This window comes from Meriones unguiculatus, chromosome 14 (assembly GCF_030254825.1).
Source record: "Meriones unguiculatus strain TT.TT164.6M chromosome 14, Bangor_MerUng_6.1, whole genome shotgun sequence".
NCBI lineage: Eukaryota > Metazoa > Chordata > Mammalia > Rodentia > Muridae > Meriones > Meriones unguiculatus.
In genome coordinates this window covers 34989390-35006410 of record NC_083361.1, presented here as the reverse complement: position 1 = coordinate 35006410, position 17021 = coordinate 34989390, and the positions used below count along the sequence as shown (strand labels likewise).

Below are 17021 nucleotides of genomic sequence, written 5' to 3'. Positions count from 1 at the left end.
ACACTCCATTCTCTGAATGCTTCTCACTGTTGATGTGGCAGCCTGTCCATCTTCACCAGGCTCAGTCCTGTGAGAGGGAGGGAGGGAGGGAGAGAGAGAGAGAGAGAGAGAGAGAGAGAGAGAGAGAGAGACTCTATCTAGTCCTAATTTAAAGAATTAAAAGGCAAGACAGAAATGTTACTGGATCTCTTGAGGTATTTCAGCAGAGCCATCATATGATACAGGGAAGAGAAAATCAGGATCCCCTCATGGGGTTCTCAGTTTGGTTAAGAAAAGATTCAGATAGAGGCTCAAGGACAATTTTATTAGAGTTTAAAAGAAAATCCCCCAGCAGGGCACGGTGGCCCGTAATCCCAGCACTCAGGGAGGCAGGGGCAGGTGTAGCTCTGTGAGTTTGAGGCCAGCCTGGTTTACAAAGTGAGTCCAGGACAGCCAGGGCAACACAGAGAAACCCTGTCTTGGAAAACAAACAAACACATGAAGGCAGGCAAGCTGTAAATCCCAGAGTTATGAGGATGAGCCTCAAGAAGTTGGAGGTCAACCACAAGACAGCAAGCAGGTCTTGTGGCTACAGAGCAAGGAACACATCTTTAGAAAAAGAGCAAGGAAGCCCTAAGCAAGAGTTAGGGAGTTTAAGATCATAATCAGGCTCTGGCCAGAATCTGATGGAACAAGAAGAAAAATAGTTTAGTGTCACTCCTTTCTAAGGACAGGTACACAGACCCAGCTGAACCTATGGTGGCTCCTGAGACATTCTGTAGAGTGCTGTATCTTAAGGTGAACCTGCCTTCCTAGTGTTAGCCCCTTGAGGAGAGATGGTGGTAGGCTCCACCCTCCAGACCACTCTAATAGCAATAATGGCCATTTCCAGCCCCTTGAGATACAGGAAGCCAAGCTCTGTTTTACAAAGGGAAGCGGGGAGGGAGAAAGGCCCATGCTCAGGCCACAGAATCCCACCAATCCTAGGACATCCAGGAAAGTCCCTCCCCTACTCCCCAAGGTACCTTATGTAAAGGCTGCCTCCTGCCCAGTTCTTTGCTGCTTCTCACTGGAGCAGAGAGGCAGGTATCCTCTTCTGTCTCTCCCAAGAAATCTGTGGTGTGAGGTTTGTTGTGCAGTGTGACTTTGTGGTACTTCTTGGCTTCTGACTGCCAGGATACCTTTTTCTATCAGAGCTACAATACTTGCACTGGGGAAACCTTTCCCCTCAGAGCTGTAGCACTTACACCTAGGTCCTAGGGGTGGTCCCTTAAGAGATCCTAAGGGAGGCTTGTCTCCACCTCCGGATGGAATCCATTCTTCACAAATCTGTGTGTGTGTGTGTGTGTGTGTGTGTGTGTGTGTTGGGGGCTGGGATTACTTGATCAGGAGTTGCTGGAAATGTATTCTCAGGTCTCTGAAGAGTAAAATGAAAGGCTTAGACTCCAAGGGCCAGTCAGGGGTCACTGTTAGGAATTATAAAAAAAGAGAGAGATGTGGAGGTTACAGAGGTTACACTCGGGTCCACAGATCACACCACGAGATTGGTTCCACGCGGGAGGTTTATTAGGTAGAGGGGGGTTACAGAGAGGGAGGTAGATAGAGATAGAGAAGGAGAGAGAGAGAAGAAGCAGCGAGAGAGAGGAAGAGAGAGAGAAGAAGGAGCGAGAAGAGAGAGAGCAAGGGGAGGGCCCCAGTTCTCTTATAGGGGGGTCCAGAGCATGCGCGGGTGGTTCCAGGTGGTCAGCAGGTGGTCTGGGTGTCTTTCCAAATGCCTGATACCTGCCGGGTCTGCCAGGCCCCAGGGGCTGCCTGTAGAAATGCCTGCTTGCTGATCCCAACATTCCCCCCTTTGCCTTGCTCACAGGACTCATGTTAGTTGCCTGTGTCTTAAGATAAATAAATGGAGCTTATATAGGGTCTGAGAATACAGGAGTTTAGGTGGTAAAAATCTAAAATGTTGTTATTTGGTCTGAGAAAATGTTTCAGGGTTGATAAATGCAAAAGATTAGAGAGTCTAAATAGGTGTTTTAAGGTATATGAGTTATAAGATTTTAAAAGTTCAGAGTTTTGACATTGATCAATAGAGTTCTGATAAGTTGATGGAGCAATAACTGCTTATTATTCAGTCACCAGGTTGAGATTTTAATTTCCTTTGTTGGCTTCTAGAGATAGACTTAAAGGTGCTTCTCGTTATGTTAAAAACATCTGTTTAATGTGTACATCTGACCCAAAAGTCATAGCTTTTAGTATGGTATTCTTGATATCTGCCATTTCTGGGGTAGATTTTAACACAGGAATATCCTAAACCTATTCCTTCTAGTTGCTTTAAGTAAGTTTCCCTTTTATTTCATAAAGGGCTTTTGCCTTTTCAGAGTTCACCTTAAAAAGTACTTATGCTGTTAACACATACGTATGTCTACTGCCTTTTTCTCAATACACAGTACAATTATGATACTAACATGTTTAAGGTTTTATCTCTCTCTTAAAACTTAAAAGTAATTCCTGGTTTGGAATTTCCTTTCCTGGCTACCAGACTGCCATTTACTACATACAACCACTGGCTGGATTGGTGAGTTCACTCCATTTTCTCAGCATGCATGCCTCTCTTGGTAGGGGAAGCTTGACCATAGAGCTCTGGCAGCTTCCTACTATCTTTTGAGACGGGGGACCCCCCCCCCTCAGCTGTAGCCTTAATTGTCTAGGTTTGACCCTCTATGCTGACTTTCATTTTAGGGCCACACTCTCCCTTGGGCGGTACACCCCCTCTACGGGTTTCTTCCCGCTTGCTCATGCACGCGCTGGCTCACTTGCTCATGAAAAGGTCCCCTCTCTCCCATACGGCTCTTCTCATTTTCCCTTGGGAGCCCTCTACACATGCTTCCTCTCTCCACGTGCTCCTGCACCCAGTCCTAGCTAGGCAAATAAGGAAGCATGTTCTCTTGGCTGTGCCACTGGGCACCAGGCCTCCGATCCCTGGTCAAAACTCTGACAAGAGATTGACCAAATCGGATTATCCTCCTCCGAGACTTGCCTTATTCTGGGACGCCTTTATAAGGCTCCGTCTCTCTCGGCTCCCAATGGATAACACCCATCACCACATCCCTAAATAGAGACTTCTCTGCCCCCAATGGGAGACGCCCAGACGCCCGTCCCTCCAGACAGGCTGGAGAATTTCAGGTTTCTATCCCTAGTGCCAGCTAGCACCAGGGCCTCTTAAATTTACACGCTCCTGTAACTAAACCTCACCTCAATGACAGATCAAAAACAAAGCCTTCTTTAATATTGCCAGTGATTGGGTAAATAAAGTCCGTCCAGGTAGACAGAGGTTCTCATGTACAAACCTCATCGATCCAAACCTTTCAATGCCTACCTACAGGATTTTCTCTGTTTCAGTGTCCTGCCAGACACAGGTGTCTCCTACAGCCGCAACAGCGCCAAAACAGCTACAGGTGTTCAGCTCTGACCTTACAGACTTCCAACAAGCTAGACCTGCACCTTCCCTCCCAGCCATGGGTGTTCTCACAGACCTGGAAAAGCATCACAGCAGCCTATTCTTCCTGGACTTGGTCAACACTTCAGCCTTTTGACCTCCCTACGTCGCCCCCAGTGTCAGCAGGAAGTAGCCAGAAGAGAATCTACGCCCGTTATCCACCTGTTGTTAACAAAAGGCTGAAGTGGTGTGCTTCAGGACCAGGACAAGCAGCTCCAGGTTCTCCCAGTGTTCCCCAGTCCTTCCCTGCTGCCTTGCACGGCTGGCAACTCTCTTTGTTAAAAACCCTCTGCCCTAAATTTTCCAGGGCAGAGACTTCTCTTATTCTTAACCTTACAACCTGACCATTTGTTGCTATGATTCCCCTCTCTCTCAACCTCTTACATGACAACCAAGAGAATGAGCCTAAATTTATATACTTTAACTTACCTTATAAAAGGCAGCCCAAGCTCCCTATTTTTAATTATACAAAAAGGGGGGAATGTTGGGATCAGCAAGCAGGCATTTCTACAGGCAGCCCCTGGGGCCTGGCAGACCCGGCAGGTATCAGGCATTTGGAAAGACACCCAGACCACCTGCTGACCACCTGGAACCACCCGCGCATGCTCTGGACCCCCCTATAAGAGAACTGGGGCCCTCCCCTTGCTCTCTCTCTTCTTCTCGCTCCTTCTTCTCTCTCTCTTCTTCTCTCTCGCTTCTTCTTCTCTCTCTCTCCTTCTCTATCTCTATCTACCTCCCTCTCTGTAACCCCCCTCTACCTAATAAACCTCCCGCGTGGAACCAATCTCGTGGTGTGATCTGTGGACCCGAGTGTAACCTCTGTAACCTCCACATCTCTCTCTTTTTTTATAATTCCTAACAGTCACCACTACTGTAGCCAGGACAGCATTCTTGCTAGCCCAGCTCCAGAAGCTAACTTGGAATCTTAAGCAGCCAAGAGAAACATCCACAAGCTTCTCTGTTCCCAAGCCATGTCCTGCCTAAGCACACACAGCTTGCAGCTTGGGGATGCTCCACCAGGAGGCGCTAATGCCTATGCTGCCGTTGGGAGGTCCAGCTCAAGGTTCTGGGTTCCTTTTCTCTCCTGTCCCATTTTATGTGACAATCTCCAAGGCTGGGGAGTGGCTTCATGGAGTGTTTGTTGAACACTCATATGTACACTCACATATACTGCTAGGAATTCATCAGACTCTCTTTCTTGCTGTCCTAAGTGCTCACAGTGGTGTAGGGACATGAATTCAGGCGCTTGACACTCACTGAAGACTTATGTGCAGAGTCCCAGGATGAAATGGCCATGCTCTGTTCCTGTGTCTCAGGATCAGAGAGGCAGATGTCCACAAACAAGCAAATGCCAGCTCAGAAGGATCCCCAAAGGCCTTCAAATTACATAGTGACAGGGCGATGGATGGGAAAGGGATTCTGCTTCAATAAGGATGGCTTCTCTGATGGTGTGATCTTGCTGAAGCTTAGAAGCTTAGAAGCTTAGAAGCTTAGAAGGCTCTTCCAGTTTCACAAGGGAGAGTTAATTCCTTGTGTCTGTGGCCGTTGGTCTTCAAAGCTAGCACACTTCTGACCTTTAGACCAATCCTAAGGTAAACTCTAAGTTGTGATGGGAACCTGAGGATGTTGGAGAAACCAAGAATCTAGAAAGAACATTTGGTAATGAAAGTAGCATGGAGAGGAAACACCCAAGTGGCGTGGAGACAAAACAGCCAACACTGAGGCCATGTATGGTGCTGCACTAAAGCCCACAGGATATATGTGCCCTGATGCTGCCGGTAAGCATAGGATCTAATGGGTTTGGGTTTTGTTCTGTTCTCTATCTTTCCATTCCTCTATTTAATTTATTTATTTATTTAGGTTTTTCAAGACAGGTTTTGTTTTTTTTTTTCTGTGTAGCCCTGGCAGTCCTGGGCTCGCTTTGTAGACCAGCTTGACCTCAAACTCACAGAGATCCTCCTGCCTCTGCCTCCTGAGTGCTGGGATTAAAGGCCTGAGCCACCACTGCCTGGCTCACTCCTGTATTTCAGAACGAGAGTGTTTACTGTCATTGTGTATCAGAATCATGGAATTTTCTTTTTCACTGTACAGGGATTCACACCTAGGGGACCACCTTGACTTAGAAGAGACTTTGAACTTAAATGAAAAGATTTATTTATTTTTATTTTATGTATATGGCTGTTTTGTCTGCACTTATCTCTGTGCCTATGTGCCTGGTGTCTCTGGAGGCCAGAAGAGGACATCAGGTTCCATGGAACTAGAGTTACAGACAGTTGTGAGCTACTATGTGGGTGCTGGGAATCAAAGCCAGGTTCTTTGGAAGAGCACTCACACACACTCTAATAAAATTAAGGAAAAATGTAAATTACATTTATCTACTTATTTTGTGTGTATGTACATGCATGTGTATGCCATGGCTCAGAGGACAACTTGTGGCAGTTGGTTCTCCGCTTTCACCATATGGATGTGACTTGAACTCCATCATGAGACTAGGCAAGCATCGGTATCTGCTGAGTCATCTCACAGCACTTTGCATGACTTTTTAAAGTTACTGTAATACCAGGATCACGGGACCCTCAGAGACCACTAGGAGACGACTTGATGCAAGAGCAAGATAGCTTTATTACGTGAGCTATGGAACTCAGGACCCAGGTTTCACTGACACAGCAGTAGAGAAGTGGGACCCCAAGCCCTGAGTGAGCAGTTTTTAAAGGAAAAGTCTGTGAGCAGGGGGTTTCCCTGATAGCAAGCAGGGAGGTTCATGTTTCCATGAGAGAAAGCGGGGGGGGGGGGTATGCCTTGACATTATAGAATTGGGTAAAAGCCATAGGGGAGAGGTGACCGTTTACAGAATCACAATTGCCAGGGAGATTGTCTCTATCGCCTGAGTGCTGGGACTGAAGGCATGTGCCACCACACCTGACTCTGAGATCCTTTCTTAAACCTTGTACTTAAACCTGTATTAGAATATCTTTTAATAAAGTCACCAAATCCACTTAATATACTGGCTATAGTTATGGAATCCATTTCCTATACTAGCTATAGTTGTAGACTCCAAGCCACATCTCTGATGTGGCCTAAATCAAGATCCTTAAAAGTCAAGGGAAACTCCTTGGGCTACTGACAACTGTGGTGTAGAGCAGTGTCTGTTGCCTCGCTGCTGACAAGAGGACCCTGGTTACAGTGGCTCTTTTTTTAGCAAGAGGTGGGTTAGAGATAGAAGGGCCTTTTGGAGCCTGACAGTGATGGCAAACGCATGTAATCCCAGCACTCAGGAGGCAGATCTCTTTGAGTTCTAGAACAGTCTGGTCTACAGAGTTCTAGGACAGCCAAGGCCTCAGAGAAACCCTGTCTCAAACCCCCATCCCCCAAAAAGGGCCTTTTGGGTAAGGGCACAGAATACTGTAGAAGCCCAGTGCGGCGGTGCACCCCTGTAGTCCAAGCACTTGGGAGATAGAGGCAGGAGGGTTAGGAAATCAAGTCCAACATGGTGCCGGTGTGTGTGTGTGGGGGGGGTGGGTGGGTCGCAGAGTGTTTGGCTTGCAGTACTGGCTATGACTTGCGGATTTCTTTAGTGTCTCAAGGAACTAGGGCTGTCATTAAATGTGTGTGCTTAGTTACCAGTTCCACCGGTAACTAGTGGGCAGAGGCTGGAGCGCCGGATGACCACACTAAAACGCACAAGACAGCTCCCACTAAAAACAACCAGCCAAAGCCCAAACTATCTCAAGTGAGTGTGCAGAAGGTCGCCTGTAATCCCAGCTCAGGGGAGGTGGAGGCAAGAGGGTTATACATTCAAGGCTGAGAAGGCAGATGCCAGCAGGGGCTTGCAGGGGCAGATCAGACTTCCCCAGAAACCCAAGCCACATAGGAAGGTTGCGTGCCTCAGTTTTCCACGTTTGGGGCCCTGCTTTCCAGCAGGAGGGAACCAGATCTGCGCCCCACGCACGCCTACAGCCGGAACTCCTAGAACCCTGAACCTGGCAAACCCAGCAGTGGGTGGGGCCGGGCTGGGCGCAGCGCGTTGCGTCAAGACGCACGGCGGCGGCGGCGGGGTTTGTGTGCGCGAGAGGCCGCCGATAAAGGTTGAGTGCCTCGCGCCGGGGGCCGTGGGGAGGGAGCGCGCCCCCGCCCCCTCCCGGGCCGCGGCTCCCGCAGCGCTGTGCCGGGCCCCGCTTCCCGTCAGCCCCCGCGGGAAGGCCCTGGGGTTCTCTTTGATCCCCCTCCCCGACCGGGGCCACAGGTGAGAGACCGGAGGGCGCAGTGGGGGAAGGGCCGGAGGGCGGAGTCGTTTGGGAAACGGTGAGCGGGAAACCGGAAGGGGTACCTTAAAGGGAAGGTCGCTATTTCGCCTCCGATATTTATGTTTAGGCCGACTCCGCCCTCTTAAAGGGTAAGAGCAATGTGTTTAGTTAGGCAGTTTTGCAAAAAATTTCCTGCCTTTTTCCCTCCCCTTTCTCTTAAAAGGGGGATTGTTTTCGTAAAAGCCGACGACAGTTTCTTAGACATTGAAAGAAAAATTTCATAATCCTGCTGGTCCCTAGAGTACCTGAGCAAAGATAAAGACGGGTATTTAATCTGTTTTCCCCCTAGAAAAAATCTCATGTAGCTCAGGATGCCCTCAGACTCACTGTATAGGTGAGAATAACCTTGAATTTATGATCCTCCTGCTCTCACCGACTGGGATTACAGGCCTGTGTCCCCATGCCCAGTTCTGTGCTATACTCTGAATAGAACCCAGAGCTTCATTGCATGCCAGTCATTAACTCTACCAACTGAGCTACATCCCAAGCCCTAGCAAATTCCTTGAAAGGCCCAGCTTTTTAAGGGGACTCTCACGACTAAGATGGGCCCATGTTCTTTTGGGCATGTTGTGGTAGAAGATGTGGCCTCATGCGGTGGTGGTGCACGCAGTTAATCCCAGAGACAGAGGCAGGTGGATCTCTATGAGTTCCAGACCAGCCTGCTCTACAGAGTGAGTTCCAGGACAGTCAGAGCTATACCGAGAAAACCCGTCTCAGAAAACCAAAACAAACAAACAAAAACAAGATGTGGCCTCAAAGGCACAGGCAGCTTCTTAAGGTCATTTGTCACTTACATTGCAAAAGTGACACCTGCCCTTTAAGAAAGGAATGCTTCATAGACTGTCAAAGGGAATGCCTAATCTGTTCTGTTCATGAGAATTGTATCCACTGGGCATGCACTCAGCTCATGTTTTGGTAGGTGCTGGGATGCAACAATGAAGAAGCCAGAGGTTTCTTGTTTTGATGGTGTGAACAGAATAGAATAAAATAAGCAGTAAAAGGGCAATGGTGGGACTATCCTGGGGACCATTGCAGCACTGATTTGAAGGTTTACTAGGGAAGGGTCAAGCTGGCACTGTGTTTGCTATTGGTTTCATCCATCCCGTGGAGGTCAGGAATCCTGCCAAACACCCAACCATGTTAGACAGTCCTCTGACAAAGAATAACCCATCCCCCAAATCTCTGTGCTGATGAGGTTGAGAAATACTGGCTAGGGTGGTGGTGGTAGCAGCAGCAGCAGCGCGCACCTATAATCCCAGCACTTGGGAGGCAGAGGCAGAGGCAAACCTGGTCTACAGAGTGAGTTCTAGGACAGCCAGGGCTATGCACAGAAGCCCTCCTCAAAAACAACAACAACAAAATGAAGAGAGAAATTCTGGTTGTATAGTACTTAGAAGGTGATGAGCCCCATGAAGAAGGGTATGGGAATAGAGAAGAAAGTGAGTGCTGAAGGGATTTAAGTAGGGTTATTTAAGGAAGTATCTTGGGTGATTTCAGCAAAGACTTGGAAGTGATAGAGTGGGTTGTGGATGGTGGAGGGAAGGGGTACTAGGCAGGAATCCCAAGGTGGGGGTAGCTTCCTCTGCCTGGTTGAAAGACCAGAGGGACAGGAGGCAAGAGGGGAACAGGCTGCCAGTCATGAGCAGTCATCAGGCTCCTGAAAGGGGTTTGTCTTCTGTTTTCAATAGGAGGGGGGGGCGAGGGCTTCCAGAGAGGGTCAGATAGAAAGAAAGTAATTCTTGATTCAGCTCTACCTGTCCACCTCCAGATTTAGAAGGATCCACCCAAAGGCTAAGGTAGTGACAGGAAGGAGAGTCAGCCATCTGAAGCTAGGAGATAAGCTTAAAGGAAAGACTCAGCGGGAAGGAGCTGGGGTGCGTGGGCCTGCAGGTGACTGAAGTGCTTCTGGAGGGGAAGAGCAGGTTGGAGCAGGTTGATCCTCTTGACCCATAAAGGGCTGGAGAGAGGTGAAGCAAGGGGTATTGTTTCTTTGTGTTTGCTGCTGGGAATGGTCTAGGTGAGAAGCATACTGCTGGAGGATGCTATGGAAGGTCAGAGGCCATGGCACAGGGCAGCTTGTGGAGGGAACCCTACAGTTTTTCAGCCTTGTGCTTCTACTATTTTGAACTAGATGTTTGTGGGGATTCCTTCTGTGCACTGTAGGGTGTTGAGAAGTACCTCTGTCCCTGCACTTGAAAGACAAGCCACAGTGAGTGTCTCCAGACATCATGCGATGTCCCCTGAGTGGGAAGACAGTTGGTCCATTTGGGAACTCTGGTGCAGGGATTGGAGCATGAGAACATTCTGTTCTGGTTGCTTTTCTTTTTCCATTCACTGCCATGAATGGTGGCAAGGTCACCTGTTAAGAACAGGGAAGCAAGAAGATTTCAGGGGGGAAGAAACATGCCAAGGAAGTGTAAGGACCAGAGAAAGTGCCGTGTGAGCTGAGAAGCATGGGGAGTGCTTAGAGTTGTGGGCATAAATGTGTGCACGGTGAGACAGGAAGGGTGTGCCTCTCTGGGTGAGTGCATGAGGCTGGTAACGATGGAAGGAGGGTGCAGATCCTGCAGGAACAGGACATCATCACTAGGGATGGGGGTGGTAGTGGGTGGCAGCATGGGATGCCCGAGGCTCTGATCACTCAGTGGCTTTCCTTACCCTAAACTGTTTCAGGGTATGGGCATGGTGATGACCGGTGTTGAGGTTGACAAAGGTAGGGTTAGGTCTTCAAAACAGGCAGCAGGCAAAGCCTCCTTCTCCCAAGGCAATATTGTCAGAGGGAGCCAGTGTCGACCTGAAGGCAGTGCTCCAGCTATAGGCTATAGACACCACCCTGTTTGGGACCTGTTTGCTTCTTAGAGGAGCTAGTTTGCTGAGAAGTTTCACACCCCAGTTACCCCTGTATTCCTCCCTTAGTCTATGATGACGTGTGTAAAAGTAGTTTGAAACTCTAACCCTAAGGGAGAGCCCCTACAGTGTGAGAAACAGGGAGGCTGCCTCCTCCTACTTGAACCTGTGTGAGTGGTGGTGTGGCCCTGTGCTTGCCCACTTTGATCAGAAACCTTTCACCAGGTGTGATGGCCGGCTCCCACGTAGACATGGCGCCAGCTTCCACCACAGAGGGAACGGGGGAAAAGCCAGGCTCCACCGCCCCAGCACCCACCCCTGCTGCCCAGTATGAGTGCGGAGAGTGCGGCAAGTCTTTCCGGTGGTCGTCTCGGCTCCTGCACCATCAGCGCACACACACGGGTGAACGGCCTTATAAGTGCCCAGACTGCCCCAAAGCCTTCAAGGGTTCCTCAGCCCTCCTCTACCACCAACGGGGCCATACAGGCGAGCGGCCCTATCAGTGCCCCGACTGCCCCAAAGCCTTCAAGCGCTCTTCCCTGTTGCAGATCCACCGCAGTGTGCACACAGGCCTGCGGGCCTTCACCTGCGGCCAGTGTGGTCTGGCCTTCAAGTGGTCGTCCCACTACCAGTACCACCTGCGCCAACACACAGGTGAGCGGCCCTACCCATGCCCCGACTGCCCCAAGGCTTTCAAGAACTCGTCCAGCCTGCGGCGCCACCGGCACGTGCACACCGGAGAGCGCCCTTACACCTGCGGCATTTGCGGCAAGAGCTTTACGCAGAGTACCAACCTGCGGCAGCACCAGCGGGTGCACACGGGCGAGAGGCCCTTCCGCTGCCCGCTCTGCCCCAAGACCTTCACACACTCCTCCAACCTGCTGCTGCACCACCGCACTCACGGCCCCGCCCCTGGCTCCGCCCCCACCCCAGCGGCAGAGAGCAGCAGAGCTGGCACCAAGGTTCTGGTCTCTGAGGCCTACCTGCAGCCCCGCAGCCCGCCCGCGCCCCCAGCCCCACCACCCCAGCCGACACCCGTGGTGCCCGAGCTCTTTCTGGCTGCTGCCGAGACCACAGTGGAGCTGGTATACCGCTGCGATGGCTGTGAACAGGGCTTCAGCAGTGAGGAGCTGCTCTTGGAGCACCAGCCGTGCCCAGGCCCCACCGTGGCTACCCAGCCCCAGGATGCACCTGCCGAGCTGCCCCGGGCTGACCCCCCTCTGCCACAGCCCACACCGGCCACTACAGGCCCTCCCAACTTTGCTTGCCTTCCTTGTGGGAAGTCCTTCCGGACCGTGGCTGGTCTGTCCCGCCATCAACACAGTCACGGCGCTGCCAGTGGGCAGGCTTTTCGCTGTGGCAGCTGCGATGGCGCCTTCCCACAGCTGGCCAGCCTATTGGCCCACCAGCAGTGCCACGTGGAAGAGGCGGCAGCTGGACGCCCACCCCCTCAGGCTGAGGCTGCCGAGGTTACCTGTCCCCAGGAGCCTCTAGCCCCAGCCACTCCCGCCCCACCACCTCCCCCGCCTGCCCCTGTTTCCGCTGAGCGGCCCTACAAATGTGCAGAGTGTGGCAAGGCCTTCAAGGGTTCTTCAGGGCTGCGCTACCACCTGCGGGACCACACAGGCGAGAGACCCTACCAGTGCGGGGAGTGCGGCAAAGCCTTCAAGCGCTCTTCCCTGCTGGCCATCCACCAGCGAGTGCACACGGGCCTGCGGGCCTTCACCTGTGGCCAGTGTGGCCTCACCTTCAAGTGGTCGTCCCACTACCAGTACCACCTGCGCCTTCACTCGGGCGAGCGGCCCTATGCCTGCAGTGAGTGTGGCAAAGCCTTCCGTAACACTTCGTGCCTGCGGCGCCACCGGCACGTGCACACCGGCGAGCGGCCCCACGCCTGTAGCGTGTGCGGCAAGAGCTTCGCACAGACCTCCAACCTGAGGCAGCACCAGCGGGTGCACACGGGCGAGCGGCCCTTCCGCTGCCCGCTCTGCCCCAAGACCTTCACACACTCCTCCAACCTGCTGCTGCACCAGCGCACTCACTCTGCCGAGCGTCCTTTTGCCTGTCCCATTTGTGGCCGAGGCTTCGTCATGGCTGCCTACCTGCAGCGGCATTTGAGGACTCACACCCCAGCCACCGCAACATCAGGCTCTGCCGGCCCTGCTGCATCTCAGCCCCCTGCCCCTCTGGCCGCAGCTCCAACTCCACTGGCCTCCCAAGATGTTCATGTTGTCCCTCACCTACAGGCTACACTTTCACTCGAAGTAGCTGGGGGCACGGCTCAGGCCACGCCCCCAGGCCCAGTCACCCCTGGTTCTCAAACATTTCTCCTGGTACAGACTGCCCAGGGCCTCCAGCTGATACCTAGCAATGTGCATCCCCCTACCCCTCCACCCCCTCCTCCACCCCCTAAGCTCATCCTGCTGCCTCCTGCCAGTGTTGGGGGTACGGGAAATAGTGCGGCAAGGCAGGGCCCTCGGGCTACAGGGAAGTCTGGACAGGGCTCAGGGGTAGTGTGGTTTCCTGGCCCAGGTGGTCTGGGGTTGCAGGGAGGTGGCAATGCAGGGGCTAGCGGGGGAGGGCAGAGTCTCATTGTTCTGCAGAATGTAGGGAGTGGGGAGACAGGGCCACAGGAAGTGAGTGGGGTTCAGCTGCATCCAGCACAAGAAGTGGCCACGGTCCAACTACAGCCTGCGCAGGAAGTGACCACGGTCCAGCTCCAACCAGCACAGGAAGTGACCACGGTCCAGCTCCAGCCCCTGGCAGGCCAAGTCTCCAATTCTAGTGGAGGAGCTGTGGCTACAGAGGCTCCAAACCTGCTGGTAGTTCAGAGTGGGGCAGCTGAAGAATTGCTGACTGGCCCTGGACCTGGGGAAGTGGGGGACAGTGAGACCAGCGCTGGTATGGTCCAGGATGTCGTGTTTGAGACACTGCAGACAGATGAGGGGCTGCAGAGTGTGCTGGTGCTGAGTGGAGCGGATGGCGAGCAGACCAGGCTCTGTGTGCAGGAGGTGGAAACTCTTTCCCCTGGGCTCACAGAGCCAGCTGCCACTGGTCCATCTGGACAGAAACTCCTCATCATTCGTAGTGCCCCAGCTACCGATCTGCTGGAAAACAGCAGCGTGGCAGGAGGTGCCACAACACTGCAGCTCTTGGCCCCACCAGCACCTGTCCCGGTGTCTGCCCCTGTGGGGGTGCCCGTAGCGCCCGCCTCCCAGATGGTCCAAGTGGTCCCTGCAGTGGCTGCACCTGGGGTCATGCCCCCCCAGACTGTGCCCTCCATCCAGATTGTGCAAACCTTGCCTGCGGTCCAGCTGGTACACACATTTTGAAGAGATGTACTAGGAGTACCTCTGTCATAGACACCCTCCTTCCCCCACAACTAACTGTTCTCCTCAGCTGGGCTGGGGTCAGCCCCAAAGTCAAGGGGGCTGCTGGCTGGGCTTGCTAATAAAGACCCAGAATCTCTTCTTGGTTTAGTTTTTCTGGGGAGGGTATAGTCATGGGCATAGCTCCTGTTTAAGGTAAGGAGCTCTTCATTCTTGCTTCCTGGCTCTGAGATGACTTGCTTTGAACTCGGAGGCTAATTGCTTCTCTGGGATGGGGATCAATTCCTGCATCCTTTAAAATTTTAATTAAGACTTTTATTGTGTTGGGAGTACAGTTGTGAAGGTCAGAGAGACAACTTTGTGGAAACCTACCATGTGGGTTTCCGCTTGGCAAGTTGTCTAGCTCCCTGAGCTGTTTCTCTGGTCCTCTCCCATTCTTTGTGTGTGTGTTCCTGTGTCACTGTGGTCATAATAGGGAGGGTCAGGGATCAAATCCTGGATTTTCCACTTCCTATAAGTCATCCTCACCTGAATGGTAATCCCAGGTGCCACCATAGTGAGATAAAGGTCCCTACATATGGGGACGCTCAGTGCTGTCCCAACCCCTTCCTGCAAAGACCCAGGGGCCAATGAGACTAGGTTCACAAGCAACTCCTCCTCTTCCTGATGCTCAGGTCGCTTAGCAACGAAGGACCAGCAAGAAGGGAGCTGTCCTAACCCTCCACAGGCAGGCCGGGTAAGAAACCTCTCGCTGCTTCCCACCCGCATCCTCTCTCCCACCAGCCTCCAGCAGGTCAGAGCTCTTCCCTTGTCCTTGCAGTTCCCTTATTACTCCCAACCCCTGACTGATAGGTAGTCCGGGAAGCTTGACAACAGTTGCTAAGGCGCTGGCTCCGCCTCCAGTTGGGAGTGTGGACGTCACTTCCGGCATTGACCCCCTCCTGACCCCGCTCACTCTTACTGTCAAGGGATTCTAGCAACCCGGTGGAGGTGCTTGCAGGGTCCTGTTCCTGCTGTGCGGGGTGGGACCGTTGCAGGAGACGGGCTTCTGGAGTGTAGGGAGGGCACGAGTTTACAGATAGATTTCTGAATGCCTTCCCTGGAGTGGGGGATGATTCGGGGAGTCTTTCAGGAGCTCTACTGGATATGGGGCCGCCTGATCTGCCACTGTGGCAGTCCTCTTTGGCCGTGCTCCATCGTCCTTGGTGATCTGGGAAATGCCGCAGCCCATCTCTCCCAGAGCTCTTAGGACTCAGGTGCCCACCTAACTCCGACCTACTTGTTTTCAGCAGGTGCACGACGCCAGCTCCCTCCTGAGGGGGCGGCGGCCTGGGGGCTACCATGCCCCCCAACCACCTGTCAGTGCGAGAGATGAGGGAAGATGAGAAGCCCCTGGTGCTGGAGCTGCTTAAGGTGAGAGACCGGCAGGGGCACCAGTGAGCATGCGCAGCTCCTTAGGGACATTCAGTGGGTTCCACCAGTCCCTCCCACCTGCTTAAGCTCCCAGGGACCTCCACATGGGGATGTCTTCGCCTCAGTTGTTTTTAATTGGTCCCTTTTCTCTAGTGCCTTCTCCCTACTTAAACCTCAGCTGCCATTTAAAATAAAGAAAAAGCAGTTGGAAGCATATCGAAGCTGGATGTTCAGGGCTCCTGGCCTCTAGTCGTGGGGTGCTCTCTCCCCCCAGACCCATGGCTTCACCTCCCCTATCCCGTTCAGTCTTCTCTGGTGCTTTACCTTAGCATGCCACCTGGACTTATTAGCCCCAGGCCCTAATTCATTCATCCAAACTTCATTCGCTCAGCCCTTCACATTCAGTGAGCCAGACTGAGACCACCCCATCAGCTGGCTTCTCTTCCAACTTGGGACCCCTTCCTCAGGAGTTCCAATCTGATGAATGAATGAGCCCCTACCCCCACCCACAGGCTGGTGTGAAAGACACGGAAAACCGTGTGGCCCTCCACGCCCTGACACGCCCGCCAGCCCTTCTTCTCCTGGCTGCAGCCAGCAGCGGATTGCGCTTCATCCTGGCCTCCTTCTCCCTGGCCCTCCTGCTGCCCGTGTTTCTGGCTGTGGCCGCTGTAAAGCTGGGCCTGAGAGCCCGATGGGGCTCTCTGCCTCCACCAGGCGGCATGGGGGGCCCCTGGGTTGCTGTCCAGGGCTCCGGTGATGTGTGTGGAGTCCTGGCTCTGGCCCCTGGTGCTAGCGTGGGGGAAGGAGCCCGAGTCACCCGCCTCTCTGTCTCTCCATGGCACCGTCGCAGGGGCGTGGGCAGGAGGCTGCTGGCCTTTGCTGAGGCCCGATCCCGAGCATGGTCTGGGAGTATGGGGGAGCCTCGGGCCCGGCTGGTGGTCCCAGTAGCTGTGGCTGCCTGGGGGTTGGCAGGGTTATTGGAGGCTTGTGGCTACCAGGAAGAGGGAGGCTGGGGCTGTATGGGCTACATGCTGGTTAGGGAATTCAGCAAAGACCTGTGACTAGAGACATGCCCACTAGGGAGCTATGTGAGGAACCAGCACCTAAGGAGCACATTCTGTGTACCAGGCACTTTACACCCACCTCCCTCAGTGTCTACCCAGTCTGCTGGGCACCTGGTAAGGCACGCACCAAAGTTGATGGACTTTCATGCCCACAGTGGACCTACCAGATGCAATGGGGACTCTGAACTCAAGTAGAACAAATCTCTTCTTGGCCTTTTGGGACCTCTAGGTCCACTCCCTGCCCCCTAGTCTGAATGCATTGAAAAGCCTCTTCCGGTTCTGGGTCTATGTACAAAACCCCTGCTATGTGTTGTAGGACTGGAAGGTATATCTGGGGAGAGTGAGAGGCAAAGTTTGCCTCCAAGAGTTCGAATCTGTGATAGGGTACCCCTAAATGGGACAGATCTTCTGGGAGTGGGTGGGGCCAGGAGCACAGCTTCTCCAAGCCCATCTGGTTTTTTACACTGTTTGTTAATAAAGCCTGAAATTTCTGTGTGCCTGTCTCTTCTTGATGCATTTTCCAGCTGCTCTCTCCAGACCCCCTCCTTCTGTCTGGCTCCTCCTCTCCGAAGTTGACATTAATTGCTACAGA

At 52.8% G+C, this 17021-nt stretch overlaps 2 protein-coding genes across 5 annotated transcripts; both read left to right on the top strand.

Annotated features, from left to right (window-relative positions):
- The first annotated feature begins 7576 nt into the window (after window positions 1-7576).
- Nat14 (N-acetyltransferase 14 (putative)) lies at window positions 7577-16924 on the top strand. Of its 4 annotated transcripts, none has more exons than XM_021633001.2 (4): window positions 7577-7715; window positions 14627-14688; window positions 15245-15365; window positions 15878-16924. In XM_021633001.2, exons 3-4 carry the CDS (start codon window positions 15294-15296, stop codon window positions 16424-16426), a joined length of 621 nt encoding a protein of 206 aa, XP_021488676.1. In that variant the 5' UTR covers window positions 7577-7715; window positions 14627-14688; window positions 15245-15293; the 3' UTR covers window positions 16427-16924. The 4 variants fall into 4 exon arrangements, with proteins under 4 accessions (XP_021488676.1, XP_021488675.1, XP_021488677.1 ...); XM_021633000.2 differs by having other exon boundaries at window positions 15242-15365; XM_021633002.2 differs by lacking the exons at window positions 7577-7715; window positions 14627-14688 and adding an exon at window positions 14815-14942.
- Window positions 7579-14091, top strand: Znf628 (zinc finger protein 628). Its single transcript, XM_021632997.2, has 2 exons — window positions 7579-7715; window positions 10849-14091. Exon 2 carries the CDS (start codon window positions 10854-10856, stop codon window positions 13953-13955), a length of 3102 nt encoding a protein of 1033 aa, XP_021488672.1. The 5' UTR covers window positions 7579-7715; window positions 10849-10853; the 3' UTR covers window positions 13956-14091.
- Window positions 16925-17021: the final 97 nt, after the last annotated feature.

What these genes read in the sequence shown, in the direction of transcription:
- Znf628 (XM_021632997.2), top strand. Translation starts at nt 10,854, where the DNA reads ATGGCCGGCTCCCACGTAGACATGGCGCCAGCTTCCACCACAGAGGGA.
- Nat14 (XM_021633001.2), top strand. Translation starts at nt 15,294, where the DNA reads ATGCCCCCCAACCACCTGTCAGTGCGAGAGATGAGGGAAGATGAGAAG. An exon ending in TGGTGCTGGAGCTGCTTAAG is followed by an intron (nt 15,366 to 15,877) that starts GTGAGAGACCGG and finishes CCCCACCCACAG; the next exon opens with GCTGGTGTGAAAGACACGGA.